The sequence below is a fragment of the Eumetopias jubatus genome, unplaced genomic scaffold (assembly GCF_037043125.1).
Source record: "Eumetopias jubatus isolate StellerSeaLion01/CBP00866 unplaced genomic scaffold, mEumJub1_p1.0 scaffold_5, whole genome shotgun sequence".
Classification (NCBI taxonomy): Eukaryota; Metazoa; Chordata; class Mammalia; order Carnivora; family Otariidae; genus Eumetopias; species Eumetopias jubatus.
In genome coordinates, this window is record NW_028274811.1 from 22446832 (window position 1) to 22462741 (window position 15910).

The 15910-nt window shown below is 35.4% G+C and overlaps 1 protein-coding gene across 1 annotated transcript in view; it reads left to right on the forward strand.

The window, feature by feature from the left end:
- Positions 1 to 15910, forward strand: part of SLC12A2 (solute carrier family 12 member 2) — a 103754-nt gene that overhangs the window by 71233 nt on the left and 16611 nt on the right. Inside the window, exons 16-19 of the mRNA XM_028103478.2 lie at positions 3135 to 3246; positions 5056 to 5196; positions 12005 to 12111; positions 15391 to 15470. Of these exons, the coding sequence (XP_027959279.1) occupies positions 3135 to 3246; positions 5056 to 5196; positions 12005 to 12111; positions 15391 to 15470 (440 nt within the window). The remainder of the gene's footprint in view (positions 1 to 3134; positions 3247 to 5055; positions 5197 to 12004; positions 12112 to 15390; positions 15471 to 15910) is intronic.

The window sequence follows — 15910 nt, forward strand, 5'->3', positions numbered from 1 at the left end:
CCAGAGTTCTTAGTCAGGTGGGAAAGGAGGTCGGGAATCTCTGGATTCAGTGTGTAAATAAATGTTTTCTCACTCTCCCCTGATGAAAGTAGCTGTTTTTGCCCTTAGGTGTTGCTGGTGTCTCACAGACCAGAAACCGCCTTTTTTTTTTTTTTAATTAAAAAAAATGCTTTTAATTAATACAATACTGAATTAGCTTTAGAGTCACCTGGCTGGCTCAATGGATAGAACATGATCTCAGGGTCATGAGTTCAAGCCCCATGTTGGGCATAGAGTTTACTTAAAAAAATAATAAAAAATTTTTTTAAAATTTTAAAAATCTAAATTAGCTTAAGGTATACAACATAGTGATTTAACCATTATATACATGATGAAATGCTCACCATGAGAAGTGTATTATAGTATTATCAACTATTCCCGGTGCTATACTTTCCATCCCCAAGACTTACCATCATAACTGGAAGTTTGTACCTCTTAATCCCTTTCACGCGTTTTGCTCATCTCCCCAATCCCCTTCCCTTTGGTGACCATCAGTTTGTTTATATTTATGCATCTGTTTCTCTTTTTGTTGTTGTTGTACTAGTTTGTTCTCCATGAGTCTGTTTCTCCCTTTGTTGCTGTTTGTTTTCTACTTTTTAGACTCCCATGTAAGTGAAATCATACGGTATTTGTCTTTGGCTTATCTTCCTCAGTATAATACCCTCTAGGTTCATTCATGTTGTTGCAAATGGCAAGATTTCATTATTTTTTATGAACAAGTAATATTCTGTTGTGTGTATATATATGTACATATATATACACACCACATATTTTCCATTCATTTATCTATCACTGAATACTTAGGTTTCTTCCATATCTTGACTATTGTAAACAACATTGCAATAAACATATGGGTGCATTTATCTTTCCCAATCAGTGTTTGCATTTTCCTCACGTAAATACCCAATGGTGAAATTACTGGATCCTATGGTACTTCTCTCTTTAAGAATGTTTTGAGGAACCTCCATACTGTTTTCCATAGTGGCAGCATCAATTTACATTCCCCAAACACCAGTGCATGAGGGCTCCCTTTGCTCCACATCCTCACTTACTTTTTGTCTTTTTGGTACTAGCCGTTCTGAGTATTATGAGGTGATACCTCATTGTGGTTTTGAGGCCCTTTCTGGCAAATAAGCCCTAGCCTAACACAGTTGGGGAAGGACAGAGATACTTGTTCATCATAGTGATAGAAATGATTTGGTTCTATCTAGTGGTTTCTTGTGCAGAGTTTAAACCACTGTTTCTTACTTTGGTCTCTTTAATACATAGCCCCTTCCTCTTCCAGAGGCACCTATTACCTCTAACTTATAGGCATTTTGGTGATTTTTTTTTTTTAAGGCATAAAATCAGGTAGCTTCACAGCTTTCTCATAGGCTTTAGGATTTAGCCACTTCCTGATTTGTCTTCCATCTGATCTCTGGTTTTCAGTATTTCCATACTACTGTGTTTTCTCCTGTTCATATTTTTGTGGGTTTTATGCCTTAAAAATCCCATTATATGATGGCATTTTTTGAGGAAGGAGTTAAAATGAAACATGTTTACACTCTGTCATTGTTACTCGTTGTCATCTCTAATATATTTCATACCATACTTTTTTGGCATGATACAACTATACCAAATTAAGCTTTTGTGGTATATTTACCATTTAGTAAAGATAGGGACTACCAGTTATTTAATTGTAGTATAGGTTATGTTAAAGTGTACGTTAAACTACCATTAAAAAAAAGCTGGATTATGCAGTGGCTCTACAAGACGGACATCACTGTTACGTGTGGATGGTTTATGGTGGGCGGATTTGCTGCATTTGCTCATTCAGGTCCCACATTCCCTGTATCTTGTCAGTCTGCCATTTCCTAGCAGGTGTTTTTGTCAGTGTGGTCAAAGTCATCACCACATCCATGGCGTAGCTTACAGGAAAGGGAAACAAAGTGTGGAGGGTAGCCAGCTTCCTTTTTAGAGGAAATGGGCTGTAAGTCACTCAGAGGGTCAGTTGTAAGCTACCAGGCAGGCTAGGAATTATGTAATTTCTATGTGGGGAGCTATTTAACCTGCTAAAGCTTAGATGGGGAGGTGAGCAGTCTGGGCCATAGAGGATGATGTCATGTTGGATTCCCCCAAAGCCATTCTCCCAGACAGGACTGGTTTTTCAGATAGCTTGCTAAAATTCTGAATAGGTTAGTTTTTGTTTTGTTCTGTTTTTTTATGATCTTTATTCAAGTTTTCATGCTTATTTTATGATGTTAGGAACTACCCTAACATTTAATTTAGTGATTAAGTCAGAACTTTTAGTTTACTTTTTGTTAAAGTTTATTTTAATTATATGAAGTCTTGTTTTAAAGAATTTATGGTAATGTTTGAACTTATAAAATGGGTACTTGAATATTTTTTCAGAAAATAACATTGATCTCCGTTTCTAGTTAGCTAAATCAAGAGTTAAGAATATGTGAAAGTCATGCCACTATCTTGTGTCTACAAAGGCAATTGAATTTAGTTTTGATTTTCACCATAATTAATTAGAATTAAAACTTTTACTTCAAATAGAAACCTTCACATCAACTGTAGTGATTTTACTGATATGACAGTTGCCATTGAAATTAAGCTAGATTAGAGAGAGCTGATATTATGAAGTAGAAATCACTATAATGTGATCAAGCCAAGAAGGAAGGTGACCTGTTTGTACATGAAGGGAAGGCAATGCTCTTAGGAAGTTTTGTGAACTCTGTGAAAGAACTGGAATACTTACTACCTTTAGAAGATGAAAAGTTGTTTACATATATTTAATATATTTTAACTATTGTGTGTCTTCCTATAATACCTACCAGAATCTTGATGTATAACATTACCAATTATTTTAGAAGGACATTTTGCATGATGTTAGGTCCAAGAAGTTTTTGTTTCTGCATTTCTCATATACTAAGAAACCCTGGTTAAAAGTCCTCTTCTTTTGAGCATCCTGTGGCCTATGTCCTGAGGACAGTTGCATGAAGGAGATTCTAGTGTAATAATACATTCTTAAGAGAAGTAACTTAAAAACGTCCATGTTCTCAAAAATCTAAACTTCTCTAATTTTGTTTTATTTTTTAATCTTAAATTAGGCCACAGTGTCTTGTTATGACAGGTGCTCCAAACTCACGCCCAGCTTTACTTCATCTTGTTCATGATTTCACAAAAAATGTTGGTTTGATGATCTGTAGTCATGTACATATGGTAAGTGTTTGTATTGTTTTTTTTTATATTAAAACATTTTTTGCTCTGTGTATATAATTTGTAATTTGTGGGGCTTTCTAGGTATGAAACGATTTGACAAGATAAATCTGTTGAGTTTGGGGTTTTTTTGAAGTTAGTTATTTTCTTCAAAATATTATTGCCTCTATTACTGTCTCAAAACCTCATTTTAGAAAAGATTTTAGAATTTTAAATCTTTGTTCTTTCTCTTATTTATTATGAGATTTTACCAAACTATATTTCTCTTATAGAATGGTTTGGCTAAGAAAAGTAGCTTCTTGATAACTAAGGAATCTAAATGAAATACAGTATGTGTATTTTCTTACTAATATTTCTCATAGTGTTCTGAGAACACTGGGAACATTTACTACCCAAAGAAAAAAGAGGTTCGAGGAGGTAGATGAATGGTGGTAAATATCTAGCATTCCAGTACATAAGAAGAACAGAGTGAATGCTGAATTTCCAAGTTTGAACACTGTTAATTGCCTGTTCATTTGTGTTTTAATCATGAGTACTAACATTACTAAAAATAGTGGTAGGGCGCCTGGGTGGCTCAGTCGTTAAGCGTCTGCCTTCGGCTCAGGTCATGATCTCGGGGTCCTGGGATGGAGCCCCGCATCGGGCTCCCTGCTCTGCAGGAAGCCTGCTTCTCCCTCTCCCACTCCCCCTGCTTGTGTTCCCTCTCTCGCTGTGTCTCTCTGTCAAATAAATAAATAAAATCTTTAAAGAAAAGTGGTAAACATTTCACCCAAAAGTAGTTTTCTATTTTTGGCATCTTGGCTCTTGAAAAGAATTGCTAGATGATGGTTCACCTGTTCTGCATGAGAAATTGGAGTATTTGTCAGATCAGCTTTTGTTCCAAACTGTTTTGTTTATCTCATTAGAAATGTGTGTTGGATGCCCCATGTCTCAGCTCCTGCTAGGGTTGATCTTCTGCTTGTATAGTCACAAAGTCAAAGTCGCGTCTGGCCGAGAACATGGACACACTGGCCCCAGGTCCCCCATAGGACTGGTAGAGTTTTTCAGTTTGTTTCCAAGTTGATCAGTTCAGGTTGGGGTTTTGACCGCAGGAAATTACAAATGGGGCAATTTTCCTACCAGGAAAAACAAATTGTATTTGTCCTTTACTTTTTCATGAACAATTAAGGCGTACTTTTAAACCTAGTTTTAGATTTTTGCTTTATATACATTTGCATATAACACATTTTATGTGTTGCTTGCAAGGATCAAAATAGAATTGCAAGTTGAAAATCTCATTTCCTTAATTCTGTTCTTCATCATTTAACAGAAGTATGAAGAAAAAACTGCATTTATATTTTACAGCAAACTTGCATTTTCAGGTTCCTGAGAATTAATAACTCAGACATTGGGGACAAATGAAAAATAAGCTGGGAAACTTTTTGTAGAAAAACAGAAGGCTCTTATTTTTCTCCATGTGATCTCTTCTCCATTTTCAATAATTTCTAATTTCGCTTATTTACTTAGTGTATTGAAAACTTCCTATTTATATTTCAGTATGTATTTCTTCATCTTCTCTTCTCCCTTTTCACGCTGCCTCCTGTGCCTTAACTGTTCCATCAACCGTACCTTGTCATAATCTACAGAAAGAATTCATTGACATGAAAATAAAATGTTAAAAAAAAAAAAAAAAGAAAAGAAAATGTTGTTGTCCTACTTCTTTCCCATCCCCAAGGTTTAGGCACCTTGTTTAAGCTAGTGTAATGGTGATTTTCTTAAGTGCGGACTGCATTATCTTTCAGTTAAAGGCATTATTAATATTCTTCTCCAAAGGGCCCTCGAAGACAAGCCATGAAAGAGATGTGCGTTGATCAAGCCAGATATCAGCGGTGGCTTATCAAAAACAAGATGAAGGCTTTTTATGCTCCAGTACATGCAGATGATTTGAGAGAAGGTGCACAATATTTGATGCAGGTAAATACGTTACACCTCTCAAATAACAAAATTTGAGTTTTGGGTAAGCTTTAAAACCTTTTGTCTTCTAGGTGTCATTCTTCATATTAATAAAAATGGTATATCTTTTCAAATATCTTTATTACTACTAAGATTTGTGTAATCTGAGCACTTAAGGAACTATAGAGATAATGTGCTGTTGGCTGACAGGGGAAAACCTGTCTGGAAATTATCTTAGCCTATTTCCCTAAGGTATTTCCCCCTCATTTTCTGCTGCTATACCTCACTGGGTTTGTTGTTGTTGTTGTTGTTTTAAGTGTTAAGTAATGGCAGTCCTTATGTAATTTTTTAAAAATTCTAGTTCCTTACCGTATTTCTCACTATTTCTTTACTAAACATAGACTTCACTTTCAGTTTTGTGTGTGACACAGTAGTTACATGGGATTTGGAATTAGTCCTGGATTTAAATGCTAGCACTGCCACTTCCTTATTATGAATTTTTGCTGAGCAAGTTACTCAACTTCTCCGAAACTTAATTTCCTCAATCAGCCCTAAAGGTTGTGGGAAGAAATAAATGGACTGAGATAGTATTTGCCATCCTATTTTTTTTTAAGATTTTATTTATTTATTTGATAGAGAGAGACACAGCGAGAGAGGGTACACAAGCAGGGGGAGTGGGAGAGGGAGAAGCAGGCTTCCCGCTGAGCAGGGAGCCCAATGTGGGGCTTGATCCCAGGACCCTGGGATCATAACCTGAGCCGAAGGCAGACACTTAACGACTGAGCCACCCAGGCGCCCCTTGCCATCCTATTTTTGTACGAACCCCTTTCTTCCAAGGAAAGCTTAACTAGAAGCCCATTCACTGTGCTAATTGTGGAGTTGCTTTGTTAAAGCAGAGGTGGGAGGCTCAGAGTGCTGTCATCTGTGCCCCTTCTGTTTGAATGTTTCACATTTCTCACACTTGACAAGCACAAGGGTAAGAATATCTTAGGTGATCCTCAAGAATAATAAGGGATGGAAGTGGGCTTTCTTTGGCAGATATAAAGCCTTATCATAAACTACCATAATTAAGACATAGTGGTATTGAAGTAGTGATAATTAGATTAACGAAACAAAACAGGAGAAATAGAGCCCCTCGTATAGGAAATTTAATACATGACTGAGGTAGCATTAAATCCAGGATGGTCTGGGACAGTTATCTGTGTAAAAAAATAATGTAACAGATCCTTCCAAAGACTGCACAAAAACTATTTCCAGATGGATTAAGGAATATGAAAGGCAAATTTTTAGGCTACTAGAAGATACAGAATACTTTTATGACTTGGACTAGGGAAGGATATTTTAAAATGAGACAGAGAAAGTTGAACTATGAAGAAGAGATAAGTTATTCTTTAGTTAAAATTTAGAACTTTGTGCTTCTTAAAAAAAAAAAAAAAAAACATGAAAACAAAAAAGGAAGCCACAGGCCAGAGAGACAACATGTTACTAGGAAATGAATATGGCCCAGATTATGTAAAGAAATAGTGTCAATTGGTAAGAGGGGGGAAAAAAAGGAGCAAAAATAGAGGAAAAGAAGAGGAGACATAAACAGCAGAAGTAAAAATCAAAACCACAATACACGTGTACTCCATACTCACTAGACTGACCAGAGTTTGGTCTGCCACCTCCAAGTGCTGGGAGCAATGAGAGCACTTGGAAATCTCTGCACTGCTGTAATAACGTAGATGGATCAACCATTTTGGTCAGCAGCCTGGCAGTGTCCTGCAAATTGGAAACTGTGGGCATCCTAGGAGATGCTGTTCTTACATGTGTACCTTAGAGAAAGTTTTACACGCGTAAAGAAGGTTATATGAAACTACGGAGCAGTACTGTTTGTAGTAATGACAAAGAACTGGAAGTAACTTCAACAACCATCAGTCACAGTTTTAAAGATAATGGTATAACCATGCAGTGGAATTCCACATAGCAACAGGGATAAACCTCAAAAACAAAAAGCCTTAAGGAGAATAGCAAGCTAAAAGGAATGATACGGAGATGCTATAAAATTATAAATCTTTATAAATTAAAAATGTATATGTATGTATGCCTAAATAATGGAATACATAGTAAAAATACAAAGAGGGCATGAGAAGGAAACATACGGTGTTTGAAGTGTGTCATGTTTATTTTCTTTAGGTAGTGGGTACGTGATTGATTATTCACTTTTCTATGCAAAATTTTTATTTTTTCAAGTAAAATCCTACCTCTGGTCATAGGGTTGTTTCTAGTGGGTAAATCTTACTTGCTTTTGTACAATTTATAGGAACATTTCTATAACATTTCTTTATTAGTATTTAATAAATGTTATGTTGGAAATGAAGGAAATTACTTCCTTAGAGCAGTGGTTCCTAAACTTGAGCATGCATCAGAATCACCTGGTGGACTTGTTAGAACAGACTGCTGGGCCCCACCTTTGGAATGATTTAGTAGGTCTGCAATGAGTCCAGAGAGTTTGCCGTTCCGTAACTTGACAGGTGCTCCTCAGACAGTCCAGGTCCTACATTTCGAGGACCTCTGTCTTTAAGGGTGTCTGCAGTTAAAATGACACTGTTGATGAGAGCTAGGGTCCATTATCCCCATCACTCACAAGCTAACATGCTCAACCCAGTGGGTCTTTCAGCAGTATGGAGCAAAGGTGGGATGCATCGAACAGTGGTATTCTGAGACTGTCCTATAAACCTGGCATATACAAGCACTTGACAGAGATGCCCAAGAGCTTGACTTTATTCTAGTAGCAGAGCTGTCTGTGTAAAATAAACTTACAGATAGGAGAATTAATCACTGACATCTTGGTGTAAATTGTCACTGGCAGTATTTCTCTTTCCTTCGTACCTTCTGGAAATCTGTTACATAAAACCGCGAATGCCTGTATGTCTGTTAGAGGTTTATAATCTTTGTCAAAATAGTTTTTTGTATGTTGATTTGTTTCTTCAGACTTATGTTATAATCTTGGAGATGTTTTTAGATGGTTTTCATAGGCTTTACTATACCTTCCTCTCTAACTTTTCATTTCTATGTCCCTCCTTTATCTAGTTACTAATGATAAGCATTTATTTATCTTTAAATTAGCATTTAAGTATCCAACTTCCACATTAAAACTTGAGATTCACTTTTTTAAAAAGAGGCAGTCTTACCAGTAGCTTGCTTAAGGAGCCCTTTGGCAGTGACACATTAGCACTGCTGCTGACTCTTTTATGTATTTGGATTTTTCATTTCTTTTTTTTTTTTTTTTTCTGTTTTTAATGGCAGGAACCACTAAACTGTCAATCCAATTTTAAACCTTCATTTCAAAGAGCAAAAACCTATTGTTCTTACTTAAAAATCAGATTACAGAATATGAATGTCCTTTAAATCAAGTGGATCTCATTCAGAGTCTCATTAAAGACATAACTACCTTTTTCCGGGACAAAAATAGCCTAGAGGTATACTCTGTAATATATGCTGAGTGTTTCTGGCACCTTCCCCTTCATCAGCCACATTTTGAGGTAAACAGTAATTTCTTTTAAATTATTCTAAAATAAGTAGACCAAAATAATGTCACATTGCCAATAAGAATATTTGAAATATAAATTATGTCCAGATTCTATAGCCACATCCTAAATCTGTGTGGAGCCATGAAATATTACTAATGATAATTTAAAGCCATCACTATTAGCTGAACATTTTAACCATCCAGGACATGGAGCCAAACTCTACAAGTTTTCTTTTTCACTGATTTTTGAAGTAATACAACTCTCACAGCAGTACTTAACTACATTTAAATAGATAAGCGTAATGTTTGGAAATGTTGTTACTTAATAGTGAAATGTAAAAATAAAAGCCATGTGCCATTGTGGATGTAAGTGGTTCTTTCTGCTGCAGTAAGACCGGTTCGTAATAGGGGCGCCTGGGTGGCTCAGTCGGTTAAGCGTCTGCCTTTGGCTCAGGTCATGATCTCAGGGTCCTGGGATCAAACCCCACATCGAGCTCCTTACTCAGCTGGGAGTCAGCTTCTCCCTCTGTGCTCTATCCCTCCCTCAAAAAAAAAATGGTTATGATAATGTCCAGAAAAATATGATAACAAACTAAACACATTTCTCATCAGCAAGTTGTGGTGGAAGGTGCACAGAAAACATTGCTACAGAGTCAAAGAAACAAATAACACAGTAATGTTTGAAACTAGAGATGAGCTTCAAAGGACTGCATTCTGCCTAATTGGTTTCATTTATGGAATTCCATGAAAAACTGATTTTTTATGAACCAATAAGTCTGTTCCAGAGAAGACATATTTTCAGGAATAAATTATTCTTTAAAACACATGATGTTTTATGGAAACTGAAAACATTACTTCTGACTGAATAGCTACTTTGATTAGAATTTACAAAGGATTTAGGGATGAGTGATACATTTGAAATTTCTTTGCTCAGTCATTCAAGGGAAAGGGATTGAAATAATGAAGTTGAAACGAGCACAGAGTGCTGCAGGATGTTATTGTTAATTTTATAAAAATAAAACATTTTAATTATAATAAGATTGTGACAAAAGTTTGTGATGAAAAAGAAAATAAAAAGAGAATAATAATATTTTGTGCCATCAAAAAGTTACTGGTTATCTTGTGGCTTAGTTCTTTAAAAAAAAAAAAAACTCTAAAACTTAATGTTTCTTGTTTTTCTTTTACCAGACAAACAAACAAAAACAAAACTTTGTGGTTAGTGGCTATCTTCGTACCTAACAGATAGTTATAAAAAACAGTAATGATTATTTTTTTTATCTGTGGGTGGTTTTAATATTGAGTGGGAAAATAATCTTATTTTTTGGAAGAAACCTGTGCATGGAGCAAATGTTTTGAGAATGAATTTAAGTTTTATGTGGTTAAGAATATTTCTAATTATCCCAGGTCCTTAGGACAGTGTCTGACCCGTGGTCAGCACTTAATATATACTGGGATTAATTTAATCTTTGCAAAACATGATTTAAGTATGTCATGTTTAAAAACTTGAGTGTGGGGGTGCCTGGCTGACTCAGCTGGTAGAACATGTGGCTCTTGATCTCTGGTTCATGAGTTTGAGCCCCACATTGGAAGTAGAGTTTCCTTAAAAAATAAAAAAAGTAAATGTGACCTCACATCATGCACAAAAATTGACTCAAAATACATCAGCGATATAGGAGCTAAAGCCATAAAACTCTTAGAAGAAAATGTAGAGGTAATTTTTCATGACCTTGGATTTGGCAGTGTATTTTTAGATATGACACCAGAAGCATGAGCAACAAAAGAAAAAAGTAGATAAATTGGACATCGTCAAAATTAAAAATTTTCATGCATCAAAGGACATTATCAAGAAAGTGAAAGGCACAGAATGGAAGAAAATACTTGTAAATCATACATCTGATGAAGTTTAATATCCAGAATACAAGAACTCCTAAAACAGGAAGAAAAAGACTGACAACCCAGTTGAAAATCCACTAAGGATCTGAGTAAACGTTTCTCCAAGGAAGATCTGAAGATAGCTAATAAGCTCATGAAGAGATGCTCAGTATCCTTAGTCATTAGGGAAATGCATATCAAAATCACAATGAGATAACATTACACTCCCAGGATATCTATAATTTAAAACACCCCACCTTGCCCCCACCCCCCCACCAGAAATCACAGGGGTTGCCAAGGATGTGGAGAAATTGAAATGCGTGCCTTGCTGGTGGGCTCATAGCATGCTGTAGCTGCTGTGAGAAACAGTTCAGTGGTTCCTCAGCACAGCGTGGAATCTGCGTATGACCTGCAATTCTACACCTTGACATACACCCAAAGAAATTGGAGCAGGGGGCCAAAGAGATTGTTATTTTTGTATGCCAGTGTTGATAGCATTTCTCACGGTAGCCAAAAGGTGGAAACAATGTGAACGTCCATCAACAGATGAATGGATGAACAAAATGTGCTACTCACAAACTGGAATATCATTCAGCCACAGAAAAGAATGTAGTTCTGATAGATACTGTAACGTGGATGAACCTGGAAGACATGGTGCTAAATAAACCAGTCACAAGGGACAAACACTGTATGATTACACTTACATGAAACATTGAGGATAAGCAAATTCAAGTGACAGAAGTATATTAGATGTTACCAGGACCTGGAGGGAGGCAAGAAATAGGTAATTACTTCTTTTATGGTTAGAGAATTTTTGTTTGGGGCTCCGAGAGGGCTTTGCAAATAGATACTGGAGTTCAAAAATCAGTGTGTTTTACTATCTACAAAAGAAGAGATTGATGGGATTAGGGGATATGTTAAGCATATTGAATTGCAACTCTTGATGAAGTTGCACAAAAAATATTTTGATGGAAGAGTTGAGGAAGAAAATTAGCCACTTCTCAGGAGAAAGTTGGGCATGATTGGTAGAAGTCAAAATTCAGTGTTGTTGTGATTCACAACTGCAACCAGTAATGCTTCTCTTCTATTGGGACTTTTGCTTCTGGGTGTTAATGGCTATCAAAATAGCTACTTAAGAATACCACTGTATCATTATGATTTTTATGAAAGATTAGATATATTTTATTATCTTTTTCTTACTAAAAATACAGAAATTTTGGCAAATCATAAGAGTATGAAAATGTCCATTTAGAATTTTTAAAGCATTTATCTTCAGTTTTTGTATATGGTTAAGCATAAGTAGTATGTGATCAATGTAATCTATATAGTTTATTAAGGGTGTACAGTTTAAAAATGTTTATAGCCTGTCCATTGGAGGATTTGATCCTTTAAAAAATATTTTGCTGGATGGTATATCTTCAAAGTTGTGTTTTTCCTGTATTTTAGGCTGCTGGTCTTGGGCGTATGAAGCCAAACACACTCGTCCTCGGATTTAAGAAAGATTGGTTGCAAGCAGATGTGAGGGATGTGGATATGTACATAAACATATTTCAGTAAGTATCCTTTTAACACAGTAACTTGGCTCAGAAAATGAAAACTTGAACTGGTTTTTTGAAGCCTTCACTGGTTTGTAAAGGCTGTTTCTCATATTAGTCTCTTCTAGTAGAAGCATAAGAATGAAAAAGAATCAGCTGGCTTCCCATTTAAGTTAGGAAGCTCTCTCGTATCCTTATAGCTATTGCTGAGTGGATTTCCCCAGGGTTGTCAGACCTCTCGCCTTCTGTTACATCGTTATAGTATCTGGAGCTGAGAAAAGCATATCACTGATACCACCCTCAGAGGTTTTGGTTTGCTCTCCTTGGAAACTGATTTTGCAGTTAATTGTTTGATATATGCATTAGCTCATCTACATTTCTTTTTTTTATTGTGCTTACATGCTTTGCTTTTCTACCCTCTTGAGTGTAAGTTCTGAGTCTGCTATTCACTTCTTAGCGGTATTTCAAATGAATGCTATTTATCAGAGAGCATAGTTTTGTTTTACATGCCTTCAGCTGCCTTTGTATAGATTGTCTAATGCATTCTTTTTATTCTTTTTGTTACTTTGTCTTTTTATTTCTCTTTCTGATTTTAGTCTGTTTATGTTACAGTTGATTTTTTATGAACGTATCTGTTTAATCCACAAATGCTTACGTTTTTTAATTCCAATATAGTTAATATACAGTGTTATATTAGTTTCAGGTGTACCATATAGTAAATTCAACAGTTCTCTACATCACTCAGTGCTCATCGTGATAAGGTACTCCTTCATCCCCATCCCCTCTTTCTCCCATTCCCCCTCGCGACTCCCCTCTGGTAACCCTCTATTCTCAATAGCTAAGAGTCCATCATACCACCATTCTTTTTTTAAGTTACCTCTCCACCCAACGTGGGGCTCGAACTCACAGCCCGGAGATCAAGAGTCACATGCTCTACCCACTGAGCCAGCCAGGTGCCCCACACTACCATTCTTGATTGAAGAATAGTTTTTTCTTATTACAGCTGCTGGTAAAACAGAACAGTTCGTTCGTTCTTACAAAGTATTCCTTTATGTACAAACAATTGTCCTTTTTAAAAAAAAAAAAATTTTGTTTGGCAAAGTAGCTCTTATGACCAGATTCAAATCTTAATTTCTCTGAAGTTTGACCTGATTACCCTTAACTCACAAGAGTTATTTCCCTTACTGGAACTCTCGTTGGAACCATAATTACTTACCTGTATCACATAGGATAGTTTTGTTTTCATAGCTACCTTGAAATAACTTTGAAGGAGTAACCAGATGTCATACTGTCCTTTTTAAAACATCTCTTTATATTGATTAGTAAAGTATACAATGTATAAGTTTTCCCAAGTTAATTCTTAAAATGCTTTTAGTAAAATTAAGGCTCTGCTGGTTCTTCAGGTGCTGCAACTGCTCTTTGGCTTTGGGGTTATTACTTTTTTGTAAGCATGATTTCGTCCTGCTTTTCTAATCTGACCTGTGTACTTTGTATATTTGGGGATTTGGAAAGGAAGGACAGTGTAGAAGAAAGATTAAGTCATGTGGGCCATCCTCCACGGGCTTTGCTTTTTCTTTCTCAAGATGAAAGACCAGTGAGATGGAATAATTACCATAGAAAATAGAAAAAGCGACATTTTTGCAAATAATTTTTACACTGTTAGTTGTAGTTGCTCATAGGGAAACACTGGAAGAAAGGGTTCTTTCTGACTCTGATCTTGTAGGAACTGACGTGCATGTTTGAGAGTCAAGTGTTACTCTCAGTATTGTACAGCAGGCAGCAATTAAATGAAAGGTAAAATAATGCTCTCGGGTTTCCAGGGCCGTTGGAGATTGATGGCAGTTTTAAAACAATGATATTGCTTATCCTTTTATCTTGTAACACTTTAGTTTTGGTTGTGATTATAAATATTTTGAGCAATTGAGGTTTACTTTATTTACTGTGCCTAGTGATAGCATGGAAGGTCTGAAACTCCAAATCACTTTTTATAGCTTAGAGAAATTAAATAGCTTATAGAAATCCCTATAGTTGATAGCAAAAGCATTTACCAATTTTAATCCAAAGTAAACTCAGGAATCTGTATTCCCTGGCTTTTCTTGAATCAAATCGATTTTAATTCACTTGTGATTTATTAACTATTTTTTAAATACTTGTAGTTACTCCTCGCTAGTGTTAGGTCTTTCAGTATACAGCGGGGTAGGTTAATATGTCCATTAATTTCTTTTTCCAATGAATCTCTTTAGACCTTAGTTAATTCATTATAGGAATGAGGCCAAAATTGTCTCCCCATGATTTAAAAAAAACAAAACACCAAAACACCAATAAAAGACCTATTACAATGATACATGTTTTTCTGTGTGTCAGTAGGAACCAAAATTTGATTTTTTTTCCAGCTTTTAGCATTTTCTTTTTGTTACATATAACTATAGATAATATATCACTTTTTTGTATATAATGAATATTCGTTGCTAGAACAAGTAAAAATAATAATGAAAGATAAAAGTTAAGCCTGTTACACTCTGGGGAACAACCTGAAGTTTAGGAATTTGTAATTCTTGCAGTAGATTTGAGAAGATCTTGGATCTACATGATTCATGGTTTCAACAAAGTTTTCAGCACTGAAGTGTGGTTTTAGAGTTGTCTTTGGGGTTTTAATGTATTTTGTGTGTGTTATAGGATGTCCCATGTGTGTTTAAAAAACTTAAAAAAGGATATATGAATAATGCCTACAAATACATATAAAATCTTTGGACTACTTATTAAACCGTTTCTGTAAAATGTAAGAATTGCTTTAAAATACACTGGCTCAAGAATTAAAAAAAAATTACACTGACTCCTTTCAGAAGTGATCCCTTTATACTGTCCAGCCTGTTCGCATTCTCAGTAGAATGTCTTTTCTTTGTTTTCATGTATTTATCTTGACTTTAAGGGTATAAGCCTAAATAAAGTATGGTGGGAAACTGACATTATTTTTCTATAATTTTAGTTTGTTTCTGATAGGATGTGATATTAGTACAGGCACTGTTTTTAAATGGCTGGTGTAGGTAGAGTATCAATACTACAAAGATATACATTTAGGAGGTTTTTAAGAGTATTACAGAAAAAAGGTAAGGGAATGATATAGGATTTGAAACCGACATCATATAGGCCTCACTGTATTTTTAAAAGCATATTTTAAAAATCAGACATGTAAAGCTGAAAGAGAAATCATCTCTTATGCCTTCATTTTATAGAGGAAGACACAAACATTTTTGTGATTTTTTTTTTTTTTTTTTAACTTTTTTCTCCCTCTTATAGTGACGCCTTTGACATACAATATGGAGTAGTGGTTATCCGCCTAAAAGAGGGTCTGGATATATCTCATCTTCAAGGACAAGGTAAATCTTGCTTGAATAAGTTTTTTAGTTTAAAAATAGAAGTGACTTTATTAGAAAATTACATGTCATTCTCACATATTCTTCAGTAACTTTAACATTCACCGTCAGTTCAGTCATGTCCTTACTGTGTGGCACACGAAGATCAGATCTGTTTGGCTCCACCAGTTTGTACCAACCTGGATGATGGCTGGTGATTACTAACAGAGAGAATAAAATTCAGTCTAAATCATCTAAAGCTTAAGAGAAACAAGCATTAGTTTTGGTTTTAGATTGGCCAAATTTGTAAAAACACATGATAAATAAAATAGAGGATAAAATGTTAATGACTGCTAAATCATCAGACATTTTCATGGTCACGAAGGTCATGCTTCTTTACACAGAGTTGTACTAATAATGAAAAACTAAACTTGGTGATAGCATTTACTCTGTCTAGAGATAAG